Here is a 27,924-nt window from a genome sequence, read left to right on the forward strand (position 1 = left end):
TGATGCGCACAGCAGCAAGTTTTCCCTCGAGAAAGAAACCAAGGTTTATCGAACCAGGAGGAGCCAAGAAGCACGTTGAAGGTTGATGGCGGCGGGATGTAGTGCGGCGCAACACCGGGGATTCCGGCGCCAACGTGGAACTGCACAACACAACCAAAGTACTTTGCCCCAACGAAAGCAGTGAGGTTGTCAATCTCACCGGCTTCTTGTAACAAAGAGTTAAGCGTATTGTGTGGAAGATGATTGTTTGCAGAAAACAGTAGAACAAGTATTGCAGTAGATTGTATTTCAGTAAAGAGAATTGGACCGGGGTCCAGAGTTCACTAGAGGTGTCTCTCCCATAAGACGAACAGCATGTTGGGTGAACAAATTACAGTTGGGCAATTGACAAATAAAGAGAGCATGACCATGCACATACATATCATGATGAGTATAGTGAGATTTAATTGGGCATTACGACAAAGTACATAGACCGTCATCCAACTGCATCTATGCCTAAAAAGTCCACCTTCAGGTTATCATCCGAACCCCCTCCAGTATTAAGTTGCAAACAACAGACAATTGCATTAAGTATGGTGCGTAATGTAACTAGTGACTACATCCTTGAACATAGCACTAATGTTTTATCCCTAGTGGCAACAGCACAACACAACCTTAGAACTTTCTGTCACTTGTCCCGGTGTCAATGCGAGGCATGAACCCACTATCGAGCATAAGTACTCCCTCTTGGAGTTACAAGCATCTACTTGGCCAGAGCATCTACTAGTAACGGAGAGCATGCAAGATCATAAACAACACATAGCATAACTTTGATAATCAACATAACAAGTATTCTCTATTCATCGGATCCCAACAAACGCAACATATAGAATTACAGATAGATGATCTTGATCATGTTAGGCAGCTCACAAGATCCGACAATGATAGCACAATGGGGAGAAGACAACCATCTAGCTACTGCTATGGACCCATAGTCCAGGGGTAGACTACTCACACATCACACCGGAGGCGACCATGGCGGCGTAGAGTCCTTCGGGAGATGATTCCCCTCTCCGGCGAGGTGCGGAGGCGATCTCTGGATCCCCGAGATGGGATCGGCGGCGGCGGCGTCTGCGGAAGGTTTTCCGTATCGTGGTTCTCGATACTGGGGGTTTCGTCACGGAGACTTTTTATAGGCGGAAGGGCAGGTCAAGAGGCGGCACGGGGGCCCCACACTACAGGCCGGCGCGGCCAAGGGGGGGGGCCGCGCCGCCCTATAGTGTGGCCCCTCCGTGGCCCCTCTTCGTCTCTCCTTCGGACTTCTGGAAGCTTCGTGAGAAAATAGGCCCCTGGGCTTTGATTTCATCCAATTCCGAGAATATTTCCTTACTAGGATTTCTGAAACCAAAAACAGCAGAAAAACAAAGAATCGGCACTTCGGCATCTTGTTAATAGGTTAGTTCCAGAAAATGCACGAATATGACATAAAGTGTGCATAAAACATGTAGATAACATCAATAATGTGGCATGGAACATAAGAAATTATCGATACGTCGGAGACGTATCATCCCCCCGTGAGGAAAGCTACCCAACCCCTCCAATGGGGTACCGGGTAAGTTTTGTCGACCACCTCATCCGCGGTCTTTCCGCCCCCATTCATCCTTTTCTCCGTGGACTTCTTTTTATCTACGGTCTGCAACTGCACCACCTTACGCCAAATTCAATCCTTCATATCTCTATTTTCATCACTCTGTGCGAGGCCTTCCTTGGCGTCCAGCCTAACTGGGCGCTATGGAAGCGCATTTTCTTCTGCCGCCGGAATGGCTCGCCCAATGTCGCATTCAGGAGGAGAACCATGGATGTGCGGAGGACAACATCCCTCCTTTTGATGGTGCCAAGAAAATCTTTCGCCGCCGCTCCTGGGACGCGGAGGCCATTTCTTAGGACTAGAGTGCAGCCGCTTCAGGCTCACAAATATCCTCTATGGAGATATGCTGGCAACGAGGATGTAGATCGGCTGTCGGTGGATTTGGAGGTCAAAGACTTGGAAAAGCTTGTCCGAAAAATCTCATCTCTCAGCAAAAAAGATCTTGTCCCTGCTTCTTATCGTGTAAAACCATTCAGCGCCGCCAATCCACTCCCCCAGGTAATCTTTGTCTATTGTCTTGTTGTTGCTTTGCTAACTTTTTTGTAACTTCTTTTCTGACGTCTCTCCCTATTTTATTTTCCACAGAATCATCCAGACCTTGTCTCGCTTCCTCCTCTCCCTGAAGGTGGAGAAGTCGAAGAAAGGGCCATTGTCACTGATGACAATCAAGAAGCTCCATCTTTTGTGAATGAACCCGTGGATTCTCGAAAATCTGCGGGTTCTTCCGAAGGCACTGCGTCGGCACAATCTCCTCCTCCCGCTGTCTCTCCGAAAGGCAAAAGGAAGAGGAATGATGTCGAAGATTCCGGCACTTCCAAAGCCGAAGAAGTTGATCCTTCACATCAGAAGGCAGCTTACGATCCTTATCTTGAATCCCTCGTCAGCTCGTAAGTCATTTTTATTTCTCCTTATTTCTGTACTCGAAATGTTTGTCTTGTCTTGCTTTTTATGCTGTCGATTTTTAATCACAGCGATGATGAGGAAGAAGTACCAACTGTTGACGTGGCTCCTCGGACGAGCACGTCACATACTTTACTTGCCTCGGATACGCTAGTTGAAGGAGAAGAATCCTCGCCTCCTCAACGAAACGTCGTCACCACTACTCCGCCATCAAGCCCCCTTGCTCCTTCACCAAAAAGGACAAGGATTGAAACGATCATTGAGCCTGCCCCTCAATTGGGTAGCTCTTCTACTCTGCTCTTGAATGATGTAAGTTTTTTACTTTTCTTGCCAATATCTTTATTTCCTCTATTTGCTTTTTCATGCCTTCACTCTTTTTCCATACCGATGTTTCTCTTTCTTTGTTCTTCTTTGACAGCCCATGATCAAAGAGCTTATCCGCATCGGATCCCAATTCATTGGGTACCGTGAATATGCCAGCAGAACTGAAGGAAATAACTTTTTTTGCTGTCATTGTTTCTAACTTCTTGCTCCTGTCGTTTGTCACAATTTTTAACCTTTCTTTTTTATTTCGACAGAGAAACTTGCAGAGGCCAACAAACGTGCCGACGCACTTGCTCAAAAACTGGAGCAAAGTGAAGCGGCCCGCAAGAAAGCCGAACTTGTTGCTAGCGAAGCCAAAGCAGAGGCTGATGAAGCCAAAGCAAAAGCTGCTAGTGTCGAGGAGCTGCAGAAGAGACTTGAGGATGCTGAGGCTGCATTGAATGAGCACAAAGCCGCACAGGCTGCTCGTGAAAAGGGAATCCTCAAGCGCCTGAATTCGCAAAGTCGACGCTTCAAAGGTAATTTTATCGATCTCTTCTATTTTTATAGGACCTGCTTTTTCTTGTTTTTGACCAACGTTTATTTCCTGTGGCAGGCCAAACAAACCAAGAGTTTGATCTAGAGAATCCCGACAATGATCCTCTCCTTGACGCACTTTCTTATCTGGAGTTTCATGGATCCGAAATTCGTGAAGGCGTGGTGAATGCTGACGCAGGATTGTCGAAGCTATTCCCCTACTTCTTCCCGAAGAAAGAGGAGCCCAAGACTTTCCTTGCCCTTGCTCAGAGCTTCAATCCATCAGAAGACCTTGGGCTGAAAATGCGCCATGAGAACATGAAGATTGCTGTCGAGAGCACTGTTGCCTTGGTCGCTGACAGCCAGCAAACTGTTGAATGGATGAAGGTTGGCGACACCGAGCAGATAGAGCAATCAAAATGGCGGTCTTTGATCAAGGCAGCCAAACCCAATACGAAGAAAATTCTGGCCTATCTCGGGATCAAGCCATCTTCAACTCCTAGCTCGTCGAGGCCGGAGGTCTAGTTGCATGCCTCTTTGTTTTCTTGTTTTCTCTGTCTCTTTTGCCTTTGTCGCCAATTTAGCTGTGGCGACAATTATCCTGGTAGTCCTTTTGGAGAAACTTCTTTTGTAATGTCTATGTAAATTTTTCTAGAAATTAATGAAATTCCTTCTGGCACTATCATTGATCCTGGCGCTTTCTTTTCCAGTTAATATTTGATAACTATTCGACCAATCCTTGCTCTGCCGATGCTTCACCTGCTTCTTCCTTCTCGAAGAAAATGATAGTTGACAACCCCTTGAAGGTTCTTCGAGCAAACATTTCTCGGAGAATTTGCAAGAACTTCGACAACAACTTCAGTCCATGAAGAAACAAACTCTGGCAATGATAGAACAGTCTCAAAAAGCATCCGAACAAGAAAAACTTGCTCTCCAACAAGTCAAAGAGGCTATGGCTGCCAAGGACACTGCTGTATTGGAAGCAAAGGGAGCCACTACCCGAGAAAATAGCATGCTCGAGCTAATGTTGGAGGCTAGCACAGATATGTTAGGTATGTTTTTCCAACCTCGCAATGCCTCCTCTTTATTTTGCTGTGCTCCCCTTCAAATTTCTTGCCTTGTCGCTTAATAGGCTCGGTTCTTGATGCTGCCGCCGAAGATCGAAGAGTGAACGAGAGAACAAATCTTCTCGTCAATCTTTCCCTCAACCATGGCTGTTTATTCTGGGCCTCCCCTGAACGAACCCAGCAAATTGTCAGGTTTCAAGATCGTGCTTGCCAAGTGCGCGGATTTCTCAATTTTTGCATGACAACATTAACCCTTGTTTACAAGACTTTGTTTCCTCGAAATGAAGTTCCCAAAACTCTTCCTGAATTGCTGGAGGTATTCAGAGATGCTCCCCGCATTCATAATTTTGTGCGAGCTCAATTAACTGCTGGAGCGAGGTTCGCCATGATTATGATAAATATTTGCCATCCAAAATTAGACCTGACGAAGATTGTTGCTGATTGTCTGTCCAAGAAATCGCGGCGAAAAAATGATATTGACTCAATCAATGAGATGGTAACTCCTGTGGCCGAGTCGATGATAGATGAGCTTCTTCGGATGGACTCAGAATTCTTCGTCAAGGGGTCCTATGCTGAGCATAAAACAACCAGAGGCTTGTCCATAGATAGTATTTTAGGCTTTGACTGATTTGTACCATATTGGAAAACATTATGTCTGTATCTTTTTTGATTTCTTTTTTTATTTCTGAAGAAATTTGTTGTATATTGTAAAGTGCTCTATATTGTTGGAGCCCCCGAGCCTTCTGGCTAGAATTTGTACTGTTTTTTCCATCTCGAAGATTTTTCCTCTTGCCGTAAGAAGATATCTTTTATTTTTTCACCAGATAGGTTGCAAGCCTCCGAGTATCTTAATGTCGAAGTTCTATATTTTTGTTGCGAGGTTCTTAGACCAAAGCAATAAGATTTTTGACGTGTAGACTATATTTATAATTGTTAGCTTCCGATATTTGGCGAGGTATTTAGTGTACCAAGGCGAAATATTTTGGTAAGTCTAAGTTGTCTATATTGTACGTATTTTGAGACTTGAAGGCGTTGAGCCCCCGAGCGTGTCGAAGAATAAGAAATATATCTCCACTATCTTTATTATATTGCAGCACCGCAAGCCCGCCTCATTAAAAACCTTTCCGGCCCCACTCGGTGCCCCGAAAAGGAAAAGAGTGCGTCTGAAAACTCACGGGCGTTTCAGTACATTGTATTTTTACAAAGAAGGTCTATATTTCGACTCTAGGCGTAGAACCGCCTGAGCTGTGCTACGTTCCAGGGGTTTTTCTCGGGAGCCCCTGTCTTCTTGTCTTTGATCCTGTATGCGCCTCCATCGATGACTTCCGTGACAACGTAAGGCCCCAACCATGGTGATTCGAGCTTCTCAGTACTTTTTTGATTTAACCGCAAGACCAAATCCCCAACTTGAAAAGATCTTGGTCTTAACCGTCGACTGTGGTAGTTCTTGAGGTCCTGCTGGTATTTGGTGACTCGTGAAAGTACTTCATCGCGAGCTTCGTCGAGTGCGTCCATATCATCCTCCCGAGCTTTTTGTGATGTTTCTTCGTTATACTCTGTTACCCTTGGAGAATCATGCTCTATTTCAATTGGTAGTACTGCTTCGGCTCCGTGGACGAGAAAAACGGAGTTTCTTGTGTCGCCGTATTTGGTGTTGTTCGGATGCTCCACAAAACACTTGGCAATTCCTCTGGCCAAGTATGTCGAGCTTTTTCGAGCGGTCCTAGCAGTCGCTTTTTGAGGCCATTGCAGATGATACCATTGGCTTTCTCGACTTGTCCGTTAGTTTGCGGGTGCCCAACTGACGCAAAGTGCAATTTAATGCCTACTTCTGCGCAGTATTCCTTGAATTCCTTGGATGTGAAGTTTGAACCATTATCTGTAACAATGCTATGAGGCACCCCAAACCAAAAAACGAGGCCTTTCACAAACTTTATTGCCGACGCTGCATCTGGTGAATTTATTGGCTTTGCTTCTACCCACTTGGTGAATTTGTCGACAACGACCAGTAAGTACTCATATCCTCCTGGCGAAGCTTTGTGCAACTTGCCCACCATATCGAGTCCCCATTGGGCAAAGGGCCATGACAATGGTATTGGTGTTAGTTACGCATTTGGAGAGTGAGGTTTTGCGGCAAACCTTTGACACGCGTCGCAGGTTCGTACTATGTCCTTGGCATCTTCGATTGCTGTCAACCAATAGAATCCTGCCCGAAAAACCTTGGCTGCAATAGCTCGACTACTTGCGTGGTGGCCACATATTCCTTCGTGTACATCCTTCAGAATTATTCTTCCTTCTTCGGGTGTGACACACCTTTGCAGAACGCCTGAAATACTTCGCTTGTATAACTCCCCTTTGATCACTGTGAAAGCTTTGGATCATCGAATAATTCGCCTGGCCTCAACTGGATCGTCGGGTATTTCTTTCCTGAGGATATATGATATATACACTTGCATCCAAGGAACTGCTACCATCATCACAAGTTCTTGGTCCTCTTCATCCTCCGTGGTTTCTTTGAGGGGCGCCGAAGTTTTTCCTTCCTTTGCTTTTTTCTGCACCTTTTTCGGCTTCGTGGATCTCTCCGCTATTTCTTCCCAAAATACTCCTGGTGGGATTGGGAGGCACTGCGACCCGATGTTTGCGAGAACGTCGGCTTCATCATTGCTCAATCTATTGATGTGGTTTACCTCGCATCCATCAAACAGCTTCTCTAGCTCATTGTACACCTCCTTGTATGCCATCATGCTATCGTTGACTGCGTCACATTGGTTCATAACCTGCTGAGCCACCAATTGTGAGTCGCCAAAGATTTTTAGTCGAGTTGCACCGCAAGATTTCGCCATCTTCATCCCGTGTATGAGGGCTTCATATTCTGCTTCATTGTTGGATGCGTTAGGGAACGTCATCCGAAGGACGTATTTCAATTTGTCGCCTTCAGGTGATATAAGTACTATTCCTGCGCCAGCTCCTTCTGCTCTCTTGGAATCATCGAAGTTCATGGTCCAAGTTCTCGACAAATCTGGGGGTCCCGTGTTTTGTAGCTCCATCCACTCTGCAATGAAATCTGGCAGAACTTGCGACTTGATTGCCTTTCTTTTTTCGTACGTGATGTCCCGAGGGGAAAGTTCTATTCCCCAAAGGGAGACACACCCTGTAGCTTCTGGATTGTTTAGTATATTTGAAAGAGGTGCTTCGTTAACTACTATTATCGGGTGTGCCGAAAAATAGTGGCGCAACTTCCTTGCCGTTGCAATTACTCCATATGCTAGTTTCTGGTACTGTGGGTACCGCTGTTTGGAAGGCGATAAAACTTCACTAATGAAATATACTGGCCTTTGCACTCCATGGAGTTTTCCTTCTTCTTCTCTTTCAACAACTAGCACCGTGCTAACCACTTGGGGCGTGGCTGCAATATACAGCAGGAGAGGTTCCTTTTCCTTCGGTGCCACCAAAATTGGTGGTGTCGAGATTGTACGCTTCAAATCCTCGAAAGCTCTGTCGGCCTCTTCGTTCCACTGGAATTTATCTCCTTGCTTTATCAGAGCGTAAAATGGTAACGCTTTTTCTCCCAGCCTGGCGACGAATCTGCTCAAAGCTGCGACTCGCCCAGTTAGCTGCTGTATTTCTTTCAACTTTGTTGGCTTCCTCATTGTTACGATAGCTTGTATTTTGTCGGGATTTGCTTCAATCCCTCTTGCTGAAACTAGAAACCCCAGAAGTTCTCCTCTGGGACGCCAAAAGAACACTTCGTCGGGTTCAGCTTGAGGCAGAATTTGTCAAGGTTGTCAAAGGTTTCCTTGAGATCCTCGATCAGCGTTGCCCCCTTTTTTGACGTTATGACGACATCGTCGATGTATTCTTGCACGTTTTTCCCAATCTATGTCGCCAAACACTTCTGCATCATCCTCTGATATGTTGCTCCCGCGTTTTTTAGACCAAAAGGCATTGTTCTGTAGCAAAACACGCCGTAAGGTGTTATGAACGCTGTTTTGGCCTCATCGTCTTCTTTTAGTCTGATCTGGTTATAACCAGAGTATGCATCCAAGAAGGAAAGACGTTCACATCCTGCCGTGGAGTCGATGATTTGATCGATCCTTGGGAGGGGAAAGTGATCCTTAGGACAATGTTTATTGAGACACGTAAAGTTGACGCACATGCGAAGGACTGTCGTGTGTTTCTTCGGCACCATCACTGGGTTAGCTACCCATGTGGCTTCTGTAGATATCTCTTTGATAAAACCAGCATCCTTAAGTCGATCTATTTCTGATAGCATAGCTTTGCGGTTTGGTTCCGAAAAACGCCGCAAAGGTTGTTTGATTGGTCTCGCGAGAGGATCCAAGTTGAGGTGGTGCTCGGCAAGTTCCCTGGGTACTCCTGGCATGTCAGCTGGACACCATGCGAAGATTTTTCAGTGCTCACGGAGGAACTTGACGAGCGCGCTTTCCTATGCGAGATCCATATTTGATGCAATGGACGTCGTCTTTTTCGGGTCTGTCGGGTGAATCTGTACCTCCTTAGAATTTTTCTCGGTATTGAAAGTTGATTGTTTATTTGGCCTTCCAACGTCTGGCAGCACGTCGTAGTCAGTCATACTTCTTGACGCCAAATACTCAGCTTGCATCCCGAAAGTTTCTGATATCCGAGGAAAATCCTTATCGCATTTATCGGCTAAGGCGAAGCTTCCTTTGACTGTGATTGGTCCCTTTGGTCCAGGCATCCTCCACAACAGGTATGTATAGTGTGGCACCGCCATAAATCTAGCATATGCTGGTCGTCCCAACAGAGCGTGGTACTGCGACGGAAAATCCACGACTTCAAATTCCAGCCTCTCGATTCTATAATTCTCTCGGGTTCCAAACTGAACGTCGAGATTAATCTTCCCCAATGGATAACTTGGTTTCTCCGGTGTAATACCATGGAACCTCGTGTCTGTTGGCTTCAAGTTTGCTAGGGATATGTTCATCTTCCTCAACGTATCTGCATACATAAGGTTTAAGCTGCTGCCGCCGTCTATGAACACTCGAGAGACATCAAATCCCGCAATAACTGCTGGTAAAATAAGTGCTGACTGCCCTGGTCGAGGAACTTGCTGCGGATGATCTGCTATGGTGAAGCCAATATCTTGCCCTGACCAAATAAGATACTCGACTGTTGGTGGAGGCATTTTTTCTGCCATAAACACCTGTCTTGAGATTACTTTCTGAGCTCTATTGGATGGCCTTCCCTTCTGAATCATCGACACCGCTCCGTTGGAGTTAGGATCAACATAAGGTGGTGGTGGAGGTGCTGCCGCTATTCTGAGCTGATGTCGATTGTCTTCTGTAATCGCGGGGGGAGGTGGCAAGTGAACCTCGCTCCAGGGTTCTCGAGGATTTCTCTGTGCTGCCCGAGCGTTAGCGTGCTCTGCCCACCTTAACATTGCCTGGAAATTGCGACAATCTTTCTGCAGATGTCCTGACTGTCTTTTTCCGTTGCTGTCGAGGAAAAAATGCATCTGACACGGCCCATTCATCATCTCTTCGGGAGACACGAAAGGCCTCGGGAACCTAGGCCCGCTATTTTGCCTGTTGTTTCGAGAATCGTCCCTATTATTGCCTCGCTACTCATTGCTTCTCTGATAATCATCTCTGTTGTTTCCTCCCGTGTTTGCCCGAAAACCTGCCGAAATTTGTCCTGGAGCATCATAGATCGGGTACTGCCGAGGAAATCGTCGCCTCGGTTGATAATTTCGACCGCGGTCCTCCTCTGGCGACCTGTGCCGTTTGTTGTGGACAGCATCTTCTCCATCTGCCCATCTGTTTGCTATTTCCATTAACGCGGATACTGTCTTTGGGTTGGTCCTTCCCAAGTCCTCGACGAAATCGCCACGCCTGATTCCTGCGACAAACGCATCTATCGCTCTCTCGTCAGATATATTTTCTGCCGAGTTTTTGATGATGTTCCACCTTTGGATATATTTTCTCATTGGCTCGTCTGGCTTTTGTCGACATGCTCTCAACTCCTCTAACGACGCAGGTTTTTTGCATGTGGACCGGAAGTTCTTGACGAACACATCCTCGAAGCTTTCCCAGCTATCGATAGATCCTGGAGGGAGTTTCTTTATCCAAGATCGTGCGGCTCCACTTAAATGCACCTGGATGCTTTGCATAGCTGTTGCCCTGGTTCCTCCTGTGAGCTTCACCGTCTCGAGATAATCAACTAGCCAGTCCTCTGGATCTTGAAGGCCGTCGAATTTCTTGAAGTTGTCAGGTAACTTGAATCCTGAAGGGACTCGAGTTTTTCGGACTCTCCTCGTGAAGCACGGCAAGCCACACATATCCTCGTCGTTAAGCTCCGGGGATTGCCGATGTTCCCTTCTGCTTTGCCGCGCTCTATCGAACCTTGCTTGTGCTGCCGTGTCTCTTGCTCCACTTGGTCCTTCAGGGGCTGCCGCTGTTGCTGCTGCAGGTCGTGGACTATTTTGCCTTGCCGCTCCTTCGGGAGGCGTTGATATAAACGCTGTCCCCATAGCTCCAACTCCTGCTATCGCCATATTGTATAGTGTTTCCCTTGGATCTCCTGGAGGTGGTTTAGATGCGAGGATAAAAGCATGTGTCGCCATATACCCAGCCTCTGGTGTCTTAGGGATGATGTTTCCTCTTGTATCTATCGACATAAAGGACATGTCGAGGTTTTGAACCAAGTGCTCTCTTTCTGCTTCGGGTATATGTTGTAACCTTGATCTTGCTCTGTTCCGAGCCTCCCTGTGGCTATCACCCGAAGTTCTAGATTGTCGACTCAGGTCTGCCCTTCTCCTGCTGGATGCAGAAGCTGCCTCCTTTCTTCTGTTTAACTCAGCTGTCTGTTTTTCCAATTCTCTTGCAGCTCGTGCGAGCCTATATTGGTATGCTTGCAATTCCTCTGGCGTGGCTGTGGTGGCCATTGGTTCTGAGCCGTCTATAGCTCTCGCGGCTCTATCCCATGCTGCTTGCGGGAGTTGAACTCTGTGTCGCGGCTGTGGCCCGACGTATTTATTGCCCAAACCTCGTCGTAGATCAGAGGGATCGACGTATGGATTTCCCAGATCGTCGAAAGCCTCAGATGTTTCCTCTTGATCATTGCTTGGCTCTCCAATGGCATAAATCTGATGATATTTTGTATTCAGATCTATGTTGGGTTTGGTGACACCATCGTTGAGATTGATGAAGACCTTGCCCACTGTAATGGATTTGTCGATGAAGTCGTAACTGTCGACACTGCTTGAGCCATCGCTTATATATGAGTCCGCAGATGACTCAAACAACATGTCGCTGAAGATCTTGGCGAGTTTCTCTCTTGCCCTGGTGCTGACGTAGCGTGTCGACGAAGTTTCTTCTTCTCCTGATTCGGTTGACGATGTATAGCTTGAAAAATCGGAATCGATCGCCGACGATCCCGACGAAATCGGAATTTCGACACGATACGATCCTTCCTTCTCGACGCGAAAGCGGAACCTTCCGAACGTCATCTCCATAGGCTCCGCCAGATACGCATATGCATCCAAACGGGAGGGTGGGTGAGGAACAAAATCGACAGGACCAGCAGCGATCTGTTTACCTCGATCCATTGCGTTGCTTGTGGTTGATGATGTCGAAGATCTTGAACGTGCCATCGAGATCAGATCCTTACGCCTCTAGTTCCCACAGACGGCGCCAATTGACAAGGTATTAACTTGTCAATGCCTATGGATTGTAGGCTAGGGTTTAGTTAGAAGTAGAGGGCAAGTAGATCTCGAAGGTTTCAGCCGAAAAGTACTCGACGATTATGAAAACTAGGGTTTGTAAACAATGATTCGATGATTTCTGCATCCCTTGACTCCCCCTTATATAGGAGGCGGAGCCGAGGGATTCGTGTCGTACAAGTTACAGAGTCCGGGAAGGTTTCTAACTCATCCCGCAAGATTACAAATAAGACTTTCTATTATAACTCTAGCTTTCCTTAATAATATCTTGGGCTTCCGAATCTTCTTATCCTTCGGGTAATGGGCCTTCAGTAAACCCCGGGTACTATCTTCGGCAGGCCCATTTGGGATGCCTATGTCACCGCCGCCCAGGGTTTTTGAGCGGGAGCGAGATCTCCGGCCACCGCCTCCGCCTCCGCCACTTGGTGGTGGTGAAGGAGATCTGCGAGGGGGCCTGTGAGATTTTTTGCTTCCGCCCTCGGATTCCCGGTGGTCTTCCCGCGGCTCGCTCCGGCTCCGGTTGCTACCTTGACCCTGGTGATAATCTCCTCCGTTGTTCCGGCTTCGACGGGGTTCCGGCTCAAGTTCTGCGTTCCGGCTCCTCCTGGGCTCAGGCTCACGATTGCTGTTCTGGCTCCGACGTGGTTCCGGCGTACGCTCCCTGGTTCTCGGTGGCGGCATGTCGCGGATGTTGATTCCACCGGCCCCATGGGGCCTGGTGTTTCCTACTGGACTGCGGCGGCGAGGGGGCGGGGACGCGGGTACCCGTTAGGCGGAGGTGACGGGTTCCGGTACTTGTCCCTACCAACGTACATTGCATCCTTTCCCTTCTTTGGATCTGACGGAGGCGTCTTTGATGGTATGGGGATCGGATTTGGGTGTTCCCTGGTTTTTCTTCTGCGCTCCGAGGATCCGGTGCGCGATTCATCATCGGGATGGCGATTGACGCGGGCGTCCTTCTGCGCGGTAGAGACACAGTGATCCGGATTGGATTCCAACCTGCGCGAAGTATCTGCCTTACTCTGCTGCTTCATTGCCGAGGCAACGAACGTACGGACATAGTCGATGTCAATCTCCTCGTCCTTCTTTTTCAAGATCTCCGCAGCCTTTTTCATGTTGTCCTTTGGGGTTGCAAGTGGTTGTTGCTCGGGGTCGCGAAAGTGATCTTGCGAGGGGGTATAGCCTCTCGCCTGATTTGATCGACCTCCTGCTGAAGCTCGGTGACCTTGTCTCTCCAGTGCTGTTGGAGCTTCTTGACTTTTGCGAGTTGTTGGTCAACCTCCAGCTCTCGCTGTTGGAAACCTTCCATGAACTGCGCGGCTTCGTTCCTTTCATCCAGAATTGCTGTTGCGGTTCGAGCGATTTTCTGGGCTGTTGCCAGCATCTCTTGCCTCTTGGCTTCTAGAGCCTCCGGGTCTGCAGCTTCCTCGGGAGTTATTGGTTTGTTGAGGATCGCCGAGTGTGCTATTGCGTCGATGCCTGCCTGCGCGACCAACTCTTCTGGGGACAGGATTTCCTGACGTGGTCATTCCCGCGATAGCGGAGTACCTGCATGGGATGGTTGTGGGTCGGAGGTGGTGTGCTCGCCTGCTGATTCCTGCTGATCCAGTGCTGCTAAGGTTGCGAGAACCTGCTTTGGCTGGGCGGAATCTACTTCCGGCTGCTCACCGTATCCGAATTCCTTCACCTTGCGATCGAACTCGTCAGTATCCATGGAGGGGGTATCCCCGGAAATTGGGCTGAGGTTGCCCAGGATCGAATCTTCACCCGGATCATTGCTTTCTCCGACAGCTTCTTGCTGATCCGGAGCAACGTTATTTTCCGGTTCCTCAACCTGCGCGGGGTCAGCTCCGGCTATCTGAGGGGCGGCTCCAGCGGTATGGGCTATGAAGTGCACGAAGTGACACCTTTGCTTCTCTAACACCTGGGAGACCCAGACGGATCTGCATTGGTCTTCCACCTTTATTTCCTACTCAGGGGCGAATTGGGTGGGCGTTGAATTTTCCAGATCTAAGGCGGAATCTTCCTTAGGAAGTTCCTGCGACTCAGATCGGGTCTTCGCGACTGCGTCCTGCTCAGCGGCGGTCGCGTCAACGTTACTTACCAGTGCGTTCCCATCGGAATCGACGGTCTCGCCGATGAAGATGTGTATCCCGCCGATCGGGATGATGGAGAGCTTGACGGGGTTTGTCCTAGCCGGAATCCAGCACTCATCCTTGATGACCCACAAGTATAGGGGGTGTATCGTAGTACTTTCGATAAATAAGAGTGTGATACGTCTCCAACGTATCGATAATTTCTTATGTTCCATGCCACATTATTGATGTTATCTACATGTTTTATGCACACTTTATGTCATATTCGTGCATTTTCTGGAACTAACATATTAACAAGATGCCGAAGTGCCAGTTGCTGTTTTCTGCTGTTTTTGGTTTCAGAAATCCTAGTAACGAAATATTCTCGGAATTGGACGAAATCAACGCCCAGGGTCCTATTTTGCCACGAAGCTTCCAGAAGACCGAAGAGGAGACGAAGTGGGGCCACGAGGCGCCCAAACCCTAGGGCGGCGCGGCCCAGGCCTTGGCCGCGCCGACCTGTGGTGTGGGGCCCTCGTGCCCCTTCCGACCTGCCCTTCCGCCTACTTAAAGCCTCCGTAGCGAAACCCCCGATGCGAGAGCCACGATACGGAAAACCTTACTGAGACGCCGCCGCCGCCAATCCCATCTCGGGGGATTCAGGAGATCGCCTCCGGCACCCTGCCGGAGAGGGGATTCATCTCCCGGAGGACTCTACGCCGCCATGGTCGCCTCCGGAGTGCTGTGTGAGTAGTCTACCCCTGGACTATGGGTCCATAGCTGTAGCTAGATGGTTGTCTTCTCCCCATTGTGCTTCATTGTCGGGTCTTGTGAGCTACATAACATGATCAAGATCATCTATCTGTAATTCTATATGTTGCGTTTGTTGGGATCCGATGAATAGAGAATACTTGTTATGTTGATTATCAAAGTTATGTCTATGTGTTGTTTATGATCTTGCATGCTCTCCGTTATTAGTAGATGCTCTGGCCAAGTTGATGCTAGTAACTCCAAGAGGGAGTATTTATGCTCGATAGTGGGTTCATGTCTCCGTGAATGCGGAGGGGTGACAAGAACCTCTAAGGTTATGGATGTCTTTGTTGCCACTAGGGATAAAACATTGGTGCTATGTTCAAGGATGTAGTCACTGATTACATTACGCGCAATACTTAATGCAATTGTCTGTTGTTAGCAACTTAATACTGGAGGGGGTTCGGATGATAACCTGAAGGTGGACTTTTTTAGGCATAGATGCATGCTGGATAGCGGTCTATGTACTTTGTCGTAATGCCCAATTAAATCTCACAATACTCATCATAATATGTATGTGCATGGTCATACCCTCTTTATTTGTCAATTGCCCAACTGTAATTTGTTCACCCAACATGCTGTTTATCTTATGGGAGAGACACCTCTAGTGAACTGTGGACCCCGGTCCAATTCTCTATACTGAAATACAATCTCTTTGCCATCTTTGTTCTCTTGTTTTCTGCAAACAATCATCATCCACACTATACATCTAATCCTTTGTTACAGCAAGCCGGTGAGATTGACAACCTCACTTTGTTTCGTTGGGGCAAAGTACTTTGGTTGTGTTGTGCGGGTTCCACGTTGGCGTAGGAATCTGCGGTGTTGCGCCGCACTACATCCCGCTGCCATCAACCTTCAACGTGCTTCTTGACTCCTACTGGTTCGATTAAACCTTGGTTTCTTACTGAGGGAAACTTGCCGCTGTGCGCATCACACCTTCCTCTTGGGGTTCCCAACGGACGTGTCAACTACACGCATCAGAGTGTCGAACCAAACGAGGAGCAGAAGGTGTTGACAAGCAGTTTCGATGAAGGATTCACTGTAAATGCTCACGGACAAGTATTCAGGGGGTTTTGATATTGAAGATAAATAGAGTACAAGTAAATAAAATGCGAGAAAAATAATTGCAGCGAGTGGCCCAATCCTTTTTAGCACAAAGGACAAGCCGGTTTGTTTACTTATAATGACCAAACGTTCTTGAGGACACACGGGAATTTAGTCTAGTGCTTTCGCTTCATATAGCTGATTAATCTTCTTTGTTTTGATAAGTGTTGTGTGGGTGAACCTATGCTAATGCACCGCCCTTCTTAGGACTAATACATACTTGTGATTATACCCCTTGCAAGCATCCGCAAATACAAGAAAGTAATTAAGATAAATCTAACCACAGCCTTAAACTCTGAGATCCTGCTATCCCTCCTGCATCGATATACCAACAGGGGTTTAGGTTTCTGTCACTCCGGCAACCCTGCAATTAGCAAACGAATACAAGATGTATTCCCCTAGGCCCATAAAGGTGAAGTATCATGTAGTCGACGTTCACATGACACCACTAGAAGAATAACACCACAACTTAAATATCATAACATTGAATATTACCCAACATAATTCACTACTAACATTTAGACTTCACCCATGTCCTCAAGAACTAAACGAACTACTCACGATACATCATATGGAACATGATCAGAGGTGATATGATGATGAATAACAATCTGAACATAAACCTTTGTTCAATGGTTTCACTCAATAGCATCAATAACAAGTAGAAATCAATACCGGGAGAGTTTCCCCTATCAAACAATCAAGATCGAACCCTAATTGTTACAGCGGTGACGAGGTGCAGCGGTGGAGATGGCGGTGATGATGATGAAGATGATGGTGATGATGATGGAGATGATGTCCAGCTCGATGACGGTGACGATGGCGTCGATTTCCCCCTCCGGGAGGGAATTTCCCCGGCGGATTTCAGCCTGCCGGAGAGCTCTTTTCTCTCTGGTGTTTTCCGCCCCGCAGAGGCGGCTGTGACTCTTCGCAACTATTCTCTAGAGCTTAGGTTTTCGGGACGAAGAAGTACGCGAAGGAGAGGAGGCCAGAGGGGGTCGTGGGCCCCCTCCCCACATGGCGGCGCGGCCAGGGCAGGGCCCGTGCCGGCCTATGAGGGGGCCCCATGGCGGCCCTCCTCGGCTCCTCCTTTTGGCTACCTCCGTCTTCTGGAAAAATAGGATTTTCAGTATAATTCCTGTCAATTGCTGATCTTCTGAAATATTGCATTCTGACGGCGCTTTTTCCAGCAGAATCCTGACTCCGGTGCGCGATTCTTCAATAATCATGAAACATGCAAAACAGATGAAATAACATAAGTATCATCTCTAATATGAAATATATCAATGAATAACAGTAAATTATGATATAAAATAGTGATTCAAAATGGACGTATCAACTCCCCCCAAGCTTAGACTTCGCTTGTCCCCAAGCGAAACTGAACTCAGTAAACAAGACCACATGTTTATGGAGTGAAGAGTCGATAAATAAAATACGGACAAGAAGCATCATATTAATTTACACAAGACATTCTAGTAGACAACTTCCGCATATAATTCAACTTGAAACAAGTAGAAGGAAATCACAAGTAAAGGTGCATAGGAAATCATAATTGGTGATGGCAAACTTCGTTCTTGGTCAGAGAACATTTAACGGATTGTACTAATTTATCGAGCAGCGCTCTTATATTAAAGCTTATAGCAAAACTTGCATATTCAATCATAATAATCTCCTCATAATCATTGATAATCTTCAAAGCTATATTCATTCAGATAAAACTTGTACTAAACAAGGAAGAAATAAAAGGCATGATTAAGTAGATCACAATATAGATGGTTGGATCACAACAACTCAATTGCTTGCTTAAGATGGAGGGAAATAGGTTTACTGACTCAACATGAAAATAAAAGATAGGCCCTTCGCAGAGGGAAGCAGGGATTAAATCATGTGCTAGAGCTTTTCAAGTTTTGAAATCATATAGGGAGCATAAAAGTAAAGTTTTGAGAGGTGTTTGTTGTTGTCAACGAATGGTAGTGGGCACTCTAACCCCCTTGCCAAACAGTTTTGCAGGGTTCGACTTTGAATAGGTAATAGTACTGGTAATAAAAAGTCCGCGTTTAACTTTCCGAACTATGTTTTTTGTTATTTTCGGAAAATATGAAAAATTACGAGATCGAAACGGAGTGGAGGAGACGCACGAGGGTGTGCCCCCATAGGCCGGCGCGGGCCCCAGCCTGGCCGTGCCGCCCTAGGAGGACATCGCCTCGTTGTCCCTCTCCGACTCTGGTTCGACCTGGTACTTTCCTTCTGTCGTGAAAATTTTTGCTATATAATCTCCCGGACCCCTGGAGGTCCGTATATCGTTTTCTCGTCGTGTTTTGTTTCGAGCTGTTTTCTGCCAGGATTTGTTTTTGATCTAGAAGCATCATGGTCTCCAACAACAAGAACAAGGAGCCTTTGGAGGAAGATATTCAGGATCCCGATTTGAAGGAAGGAGCCGAGAGCAAGGATGAAGAAGAAGTTGAGGAAGCTTCGCGAGTATACCCGCGTGCCACCGTCGCAAGCATAGGAGTGGTGACAAATCCGTCCAATAGCAAGAAGAGCGCACGGATTAGCACCGGAGGAGGAGTTCCACGTCACTACCTAGCTCCAAGGACATCTCCTCCAGGCACCTACAAACCCTTCCACATTCTAATTCATAATAGTCAAACTGAAAGGGTTCCCAAGGTAGTATTGCCTAGCAACTGGGATATAGATCGTTCTAAGACTGCAGGAAAGATGAAGCCTGAAGCTGAAGAGTGGGGAAACAACTCTAAGAGTTGGGATTCGCCGTCAGATATACTTCTTAACCGCGTCAAGCACAATTCAGAGATGATCCGCAACCTCATGTACAAGATTGATGAGCTAAAGGAGCTTGTTGAGAAGCTTATCAAGGATTCACCATCACCACCGAAGGAGTAATTCATCATCAGTATTGGCATCCCCTTGGTTTGTTCCAAGCTTGGGGGAGTGCCGCGGTATCACATCATCACTATCTTTTACCTTTTTATTATCAAGTAGTGTCATATCATGAGTAGGGAAGTTATCATATAAGATGTGTTGCGGTATGGAAGTATCTCTCTTTAGTTGGTTATTTATGTATCCCTTGGTGTGAGTTATCGTTATGGAATATTAATGAGAAGTCTTATCATTTACATATTGCACATCTTACTTTAGTTTGCAATCTCTATTATGTGATTGATCTTGTTGTTAGTATTGGTATCACTTTGGGAGCATTGATTAAATCTATTTGGTTTTGGCAAACTTAGCATTGGTCAATAGCAACAACACTTTGAGTTTAAGTAGAGAAGAAGAAACACATGTAGATATGTTGTTTGATTATCTTTCTTTCCTGTTAGCAATGAGCTTAGTATTCTGAAGTTAAAATTATTCGTGCTTACAAGAAAGATGCATGATTGTTTCTATCACATGTATATTTGTTTGTTTCCCTCAACTCTTATGCTTGCTAATCAACCTTGCTAGCCAAAGACCCGTACTGAGAGGGAATGCTTCTCGTGCATCCAAACCCTTAGACCAAACCTATGCCATCAGTGTCCACCATAACTACCTATTATGTGGTATTTTGCGCCATTTCAAGTAAATACTTCATGTGCTACCTTTAAACAATTCAAAAGTTATCATCCCTTATTTGTGTCACTGTTTTATAGCTCATGAGGAAGTATGTGGTGTTTATCTTTCAATCTTGTTGGGCAGCTTTCACTAATGGACTAGTGGCTTTATCCAGTTATCCTATAATTTTGCAAAAAGAGCTGGCAACGGGGTTCCCAGCCCCAATTAATTAACTCTCATTAATAATCCTCTTCACATGTTTTGCTATGATTCATCAGTAGGCAACTTAATTTTGCAATAGACACTCCTCCATGGTATGTGAAATGTTGGAAGGCACCCGAGGATTCGGTTAGCCATGGCTTGAGAAAGCAAAGGTTGGGAGGAGTGTCATCCTTAAATAAACTAAAGTACATGTGTAAACAAAAGAGAAGATGGATGATCTACCTTGCTGGTAGAGATAACGTCCTTCATGGGAGCCGCTCTTGGAAGTCTGGTTGATGAGGTAGTTAGAGTGCCCACTACCATTCGTTGACAACAACAAACACCTCTCAAAACTTTACTTTTATGCTCCCTATATGATTTCAAAACTTGAAAAGCTCTAGCACATGATTTAATCCTTGCTTCCCTCTGCGAAGGGCCTATCTTTTATTTTCATGTTGAGTCAGTAAACCTATTTCCCTCCATCTTAAGCAAGCAATTGAGTTGTTGTGATCCAACCATTTATATTGTGATCTACTTAATCATGCCTTTTATTTCTTCCTTGTTTAGTACAAGTTTTATCTGAATGAATATAGCTTTGAAGATTATCAATGATTATGAGGAGAGTATTATGATTGAATATGCAAGTTTTGCTATAAGCTTTAATATAAGAGCGCTGCTCGATAAATTAGTACAACCCATTAAATGTTCTCTGACCAAGAACGAAGTTTGCCATCACCAATTATGATTTCCTATGCACCTTTACTTGCGATTTCCTTCTACTTGTTTCAAGTTGAATTATATGCGGAAGTTGTCTACTAGAATGTCTTGTGTAAATTAATATGATGCTTCTTGTCCGTATTTTATTTATCGACTCTTCACTCCATAAACATGTGGTCTTGTTTACTGAGTTCGATTTAAAGCAGGGACAAGCGAAGTCTAAGCTTGGGGGGAGTTGATACGTCCATTTTGCATCACTATTTTATATCATAATTTACTGTTATTCATTGATATATTTCATATTTAGAGATGGTACTTATGTTATTTCATCTGTTTTGCATGTTTCATGATTATTGGAGAATCACGCACCGGAGTCAGGATTCTGCTGGAAAAAGCGCCGTCAGAATGCAATATTTCGGAAGATCAGCAATTGACGGGAATTATACTAAAAATCCTATTTTTCCAGAAGATGGAGGTAGCCAAAAGGAGGAGCCGAGGAGGGCCGCCATGGGCCCCCCTCATAGGCCGGCGCGGGCCCTGCCCTGGCCGCGCCGCCATGTGGGGAGGGGGCCCACGACCCCCTCTGGCCTCCTCTCCTTCGCGTACTTCTTCGTCCCGAAAACCTAAGCTCCAGAGGATAGTCGCGAAGATTCACAGCCGCCTCTGCGGGGCGGAAAACACCAGAGAGAAAAGAGCTCTCCGGCAGGCTGAAATCCGCCGGGGAAATTCCCTCCCGGAGGGGGAAATCGACGCCATCGTCACCGTCATCGAGCTGGACATCATCTCCATCACCATCACCTTCATCATCATCACCGCCATCTCCACCGCTGCACCTCGTCACCGCTGTAACAATTAGGGTTGGATCTTGATTGTTTGATAGGGGAAACTCTCCCAGTATTGATTTCTACTTGTTATTGATGCTATTTGAGTGAAACCATTGAACCAAGGTTTATGTTCAGATTGTTATTCATCATCATATCACCTCTGATCATGTTCCATATGATGTCTCGTGAGTAGTTCGTTTAGTTCTTGAGGACATGGGTGAAGTCTAAATGTTAGTAGTGAATTATGTTGGGTAATATTCAATGTTATGATATTTAAGTTGTGGTGTTATTCTTCTAGTGGTGTCATGTGAACATCGACTACATGATACTTCACCTTTATGGGCCTAGGGGAATACATCTTGTATTCGTTTGCTAATTGCGGGGTTGCCGGAGTGACAGAAACCTAAACCCCCGTTGGTATATCGATGCAGGAGGGATAGCAGGATCTCAGAGTTTAACGTTGTGGTTAGATTTATCTTAATTACTTTCTTGTATTTGCGGATGCTTGCAAGGGGTATAATCACAAGTATGTATTAGTCCTAGGAAGGGTGGTGCATTAGCATAGGTTCACCCACACAACACTTATCAAAACAATGAAGATTAATCAGCTATATGAAGCGAAAGCACTAGACTAAATTCCCGTGTGTCCTCAAGAACGTTTGGTCATTATAAGTAAACAAACCGGCTTGTCCTTTGTGCTAAAAAGGATTGAGCCACTCGCTGCAATTATTTCTCTCGCATTTTACTTACTCGTACTTTATTTACCTGCTATATCAAAACCCCCTGAATACTTATGCATGAGCATTTACAGTGAATCCTTCATCGAAACTGCTTGTCAACACCTTCTGCTCCTCGTTGGGTTCGACACTCTTATTTATCGAAAGTACTACGATACACACCCTATACTTGTGGGTCATCAATGGGGTCCACCATGATTTCTTCTTCCCACCCCGTTCCTTATCCTCTGGTACATGCGTGCGACACGCATCTCACCGCCGCCGCCGCCTTCCCAGCTGCTCGCGCCGCCTCCCGCCCGCTCGCTGCCGCTTTTCCCACCTGCTCGCGCCGCTCCAGGCCGCTCGCTGCCGCCTCCAGGCCGCTCGACGCCACCTCCCGGCCGCTCGCCGCCGCCTCCTTCCAAGCCACGAGTCGCTGTGCAGCACCGGTGTTCCGAGTTCCGACTGTCGTTGTCCCCTGCTTGCACGGCCTCCGACGAGGACGCCGCCAGTTGGAGCTCCGACCCTGTCGCTCCGGCAGCCGTCGGCCTTCCCACAAGGCATGGAGCTTGGCCCGCGTAGCAGCTTCTCCGACCCGGCTGCTCCAACCTTGAGCGTCTGGAGACGCTTGCGGCCAGATGAATAGCACCGCCGAGGACAGCTTGCACCGCCCTGGAATGGCGCCTAGCTCCCCTGGCTCCGGCCATCGCCAGAGATAGAGGTTGCAGCGGAGCCCGAAGCAATTTTCCTCCCGGCGCTCGCGCTCACGTTAGAAGGAGCTTGCGGATGAGGCCTGTAACCCAAGCTCCCGCGCTGGCAATCCGGTGAGGTGGAGCTCGCAGGGATGGCTCCGGGACGAGCTGACACTAGGGTGCAGGGGGCTGTGCCGCCAGGCGTGGCGGTGGAACTCCGGCAACTGGCCGGCGGTGCTACGCCAAACGTCGGCGTTGCTATGGGCAGAGTTTGGTGCTACAGCAGCAGTTTGCCGGTGTTCGGGCATAAGGCGATTCTCTGCTGCCAGAGCTGCAATGGGTGGCCGACGGTGCTGCAAACGCCACCCATTGGAGCTGCGAATGAAGGAAGACGGTGTTGCAAAAGGCTGCTCGCCGGAGCTGCAAAGGCGAGCTGCAAATGTGCATTAGCGGTGTTGCAAAGGCTATTTTCCGAAGCTACAAACCGTTAGCGGCGGTGCTACAAAGGTTGTTCGTCGGAGCTGCAAATGGACATCGGTGGTGCTGCAAATAATCAGCGGTGGCGCTGCAAGTATTCCATCATTCTGCTACTTTATTATAAATTTTGTGCTACAATGTCTCTGTCGAGTCTCCGACGAAATCTGCGTTGGATGATCTTTTGTTTTTTTATTTCTAGGTGAACCATTTTTTCGCTTCAATGAAATAAAAGAGAAAGATTTTTTCTGCGACGAAACAAAGTCTGAACGAGTCACAACTCTCTTTCTATTTTTAGTCCGCTTCAATAAAGTAAAAGCGGAAGGTTTTTTGGTGCAACGAAGCAAAGTTTGAACGAGTCGTAACTCTACTTCTATTTTAGTTAAACCGTTTTTTGCTTCAATGAAGCAAAAGTGGGACTTTTTTTTGCTGCGACGAAGCAAAGTTGGAGGACATGTCTTTCCTTTTCTATTTCTAGGCGAATTGTTTTTGTGCTTCAATGAAGCAAAAGCTGAATATTTTTTGCTGCGACGAAGCATCGTCAGGATTTTGGGTGAAAGTGGACACCTGTCGATCAGGGAAGCATGAGGCTGGAAGGAGTTTATCCTCAGGAGGATTCTCAGCAGTGTCCTTCTTAGAGCAAGTACAATAAGATCTAGTCAGCTGGCTATAAGGATTAAAATAATATATTTGTGTCTAGTTGGAGGAGAGAGAAGAGGAGAGAGAATGTAAGTGGGCTCTTATGCAAGAGCTAGCTCTAGCACGTGCTCCTAGGCAAAGTGTGTCAATGAAAGGTGGGCCATCCATTGAAAAAGTAGTACATTCTTATAGCCAACTATTGTACTTGTTGGCTACATGTTGACTATAGATGACATGACATATTGCTTATAGCCAACAACCGGCTATACTATTGGAGTTGCTCTTAAAATGTGAGAAATTAAAGAAGCGGAAAATCAGGGCTAGACATTGAAGGAAAGCGGTTGTCGCTGAGAGCAATTCCAATAGTGTAGCTAGCTGTTGGCTATAAGCCAAGTGCTATGTCATCTATAGCCAACTTAGAGCCAACATATACAATAGTGAGCTATAAAAATGTAGTACTTTATCAATGTATGACCCACCTTTCACTCTCACAAAGTGAGAATAGCACGTCTACAGAAATGGCTCTTGAATAAGAGCCCACTCTCCTTCTCTCTCCTCATCTCTCTCCTCCAACTAAGCAATAATATACTATTTTAATCTTTATAGCCAGCTGACTAGGACTTATTGTACTCGCTCTGAGCAGTAATCGCACCTATTTCCCCCACATGACAGAAAACCGGGGAAGCAAGCACTGACCAGCGCGGCGGAAACAGTAGTACTGCACCCTGCCCCTGCGGCATCACCACTCCATCCTCCTCCTGCCTTTCCCCTCCTCCGCCGCCTCCTCTTCCTCGCCCCTCGGATCCCCGCCTCCCCTCGCCGGTCCGCTGCCTCCCGCCGCGATTCCGCGCAGTTGGGCTACCGATCCGCCGGGCCACTGCGGGCAGCACGTATTCTGCTCGGATTTGTGGGGGAAGCGGCGGTTAGGTTACACGATACAGAGGTTGGTGTCTTTGCTTCACTGAGCGCTAATGGTGATATTAGTCGTGTGCTTGGCCCCCGGCCTGTGAGGCGCTTCCGTGTGTTCGTGGAATGTCTGGTCCGGTTGTAGAAGATGCGATTTTAGGTCATTCTTGCGAGGTTGGTGAGGGATTGATTGGTGATTGTAGATGTGTTGTAGGTGACTGTACAAACGAAGTTACCCCAAAATAATTGTAGAGAGGCTGTGATACGATTGAAACTTCGAATGTTGGAAATCCGTTTCTTTGAGAAGGGCTAGAGGGATTATATTTATATATACAATGCATGATGTGTTCATGGACCGGGCACTTAGTTCGATTACTGGATGATGCAGTGCTGCTTACAGCATAGTGCTACCATACCATCGATGTTGGTTGTCATGTTCCCAGTGGCTTTGCTTCTAAAATGAATCATTTTTTCGAATGGCGCAATTCATGAAGTATCCTCTCCAAGTTGAAGCATTGCTGAATTTTGGGTGCTGACATGTGCTTGTTTACCCACTTTTACTTCGCAGGGATCTTCCGCCGAGATAATGCGGTGTTGTGCTGGTGTAGCTGTTGACTCTCCTCCTCTTCTGTGATCATCCATCGGTGTGGTAGGGCTCTTCCCTTTCACCGATGGGCATTGTGAAGGCAGCAAGCGGTGTGGCGGCAGCAGACCGCTGCGGAGACGAGGGCCGTATGAGAGAGGAGAGGTTGCTGCTTCAGAGCTTTCCTAGTCAAGAATCTGATGACTGCGAACAGGCCGAGGTCGATTGCGAGCTTGCGATGTCTGGAGGCCAGGTGTGCAATGTACCTTATGGGCTTTATGATCTGCCTGAATTGAAGGACGTACTTTCTTTGGAGACGTGGAACTTATGTCTAACAGAAGACGATAGGTTTCGTCTGGCAGCCTACCTCCCTGACATGGACCAAGAAGACTTGTTTACAACACTGACGGAGCTGTTCAGCGGCAGTGCTATGTTCTTTGGGAGTCCACTTGGAGGTTTTTTCGACAGATTGAGTGGTGGATTTTATTCTCCAGAAGTTTCCCAGGCAAGAGAATTACTGGTGGGCTTACAAAGACGAAAGTATTATCATTTTCTGAGACTGTATCACAATGGCATGGTTTGGAAGTTTACATGCATGGATAGGCTGTTGAGAACTGGTATGAGTACTAGTCTCGAGGAGAAGATTCACATCTGGCACACCTGGATACACGAGAAGCCTCTCACATTTGTGGATCTAAACAGTTCTTCGATGAATGCAAGTCTGCCAATGATTACCAGTTCCTCACTATTGAAGCGAGCTAAACTTATGGAAGGGACATCAGCTACTAATTGTTCAGCCAAACACAAGGAGATAGTCCACAGAGTGAAATCAATGGAAATGGGGTCATCGACAAGTCACGTTTTCCGCAGTCAAGATGAGCCTGATGAAAAATGTGGTAAACTACCAAAAGGTGTGCTTAAAACAAAAAGTGATTATGATGCCCTTGCTGATGTCAACGAAGGAATACATCATACACTAGGACTGGTACCACTCACTCATCACGGTGTGCAGGTCTCCGCCTTCTCTCCTTATGCTTTTCCACAGCATATGCATAACTATGCCGTGAATCCATCTTATCCCTATTACATGAACACAAGCAGAACTTCTTTGGGCAGTTCCAGCTCAAGTCCCTGGCAACGGGAGGGTGCACTGGAAACGTACCCTCTCTTGGTCAAAGGTCCATCTGGAGTCCAGCATACTTTTTTAGAGGAGCTCAAAAGAGGCAGCCATTCTGCAATGTTGAGAGGGTATGAGTCAACATATAAACCGGGCTTAGCATATTCAAATGAAGCAAATGGCACAAGAGAATCCACCCACGAGAAGAACCTTTTGAAGAGCTTTGGTCAACGGAGCGCCATGAATCCTGCTGATCCCTACGCAAGAACTATCCTTGGCCATCAAAGAAATGTATGCACGAAAATGCCCAGCCCGAGAAATGCTGACAGAATTTCTGGGATGCTGACCCTTAGTACAAGCACAAACCCTCCTTGTAACAACTTGCTGGGGCAGTCTGAAACCATGCACAAACATCATGATGGACTGGAGACAAAGGCACCGTCTGTTACAAAAGTTGAAGAAGAACATAGGTTCCCAAACACATACACAAACCCTCCTTGTAACAACTTGCTGGGGCAGTCTGAAACCATGCACAAACATCATGATGGACTGGAGACAATGGCACCTTCTGTTACAAAAGTTGAAGAAGAACATAGGTTCCCAAACACATACACAAACCCTCCTTGTAACAACTTGCTGGGGCAGTCTGAAACCATGCACAAACATCATGATGGACTGGAGACAATGGCACCTTCTGTTACAAAAGTTGAAGAAGAACATAGGTTTCCAAACACATACACAAGGAGAAAACTGCAGAGGGGGGTTGACCTTGGGGATCATGTCAAGACACCAACCATGGTGGGTTCAGAGTCAGCGAGTGTGCTGTCTAGCATGACAAATGTGAAGGCAAAGGCCATCAAACTTTGAAATGGGGAGTTGGGAAAACGGTTTAGTATCTAAGCTGATATAGTAATTAAGTTTAATTCTTTAATTTCTGCCACGACATCAGTCTGAAGCCTGGCATAAGTAGGTAACAGTTCTTTAGATGAAGATGCACAGTGGTGGGATCTTGCTCCTAACTCCTAAATATAGTTTCGAGAACACTTTGCTGCTATGATACACATCCTGGAAGGAAGACATTTTATTCTTGTGGGCTTTCAGTTATCTTCCGCGAAATATAACCATTGTCCTGCTGCCTTTCTTTTAGCACTATAGTTTCAAAATGTCACGTCAATTCTAGGATCACTGTCCTTTTGTACATTGACGTGATCTTTTTTTTGGGCAATGAATACCATGATATATTGTAGTAGTTAATAATACATGGTAGAGATACAACCAATGATTTCTATGGCGCATGGCACAACCAAAATTGGTAAGAATACCAACACAGCCACACAGGTATTACAAAATAGAAAAATAACTGAACAGTCTGGCTAACATCGTT

At 46.6% G+C, this 27,924-nt stretch overlaps 1 protein-coding gene across 1 annotated transcript; it reads left to right on the forward strand.

Annotated features, from left to right (window-relative positions):
• The first annotated feature begins 24,597 nt into the window (after nt 1-24,597).
• Nucleotides 24,598-27,640, forward strand: LOC127316914 (uncharacterized). Its single transcript, XM_051347393.2, has 2 exons — nt 24,598-24,877; nt 25,409-27,640. The coding sequence occupies exon 2, from the start codon at nt 25,512-25,514 to the stop codon at nt 27,405-27,407; it is 1,896 nt and encodes a 631-aa protein (XP_051203353.1). The 5' UTR covers nt 24,598-24,877; nt 25,409-25,511; the 3' UTR covers nt 27,408-27,640.
• The last annotated feature ends 284 nt before the right edge of the window (nt 27,641-27,924 follow it).

Source organism: Lolium perenne, chromosome 7 (assembly GCF_019359855.2).
Source record: "Lolium perenne isolate Kyuss_39 chromosome 7, Kyuss_2.0, whole genome shotgun sequence".
Taxonomy (NCBI): domain Eukaryota; kingdom Viridiplantae; phylum Streptophyta; class Magnoliopsida; order Poales; family Poaceae; genus Lolium; species Lolium perenne.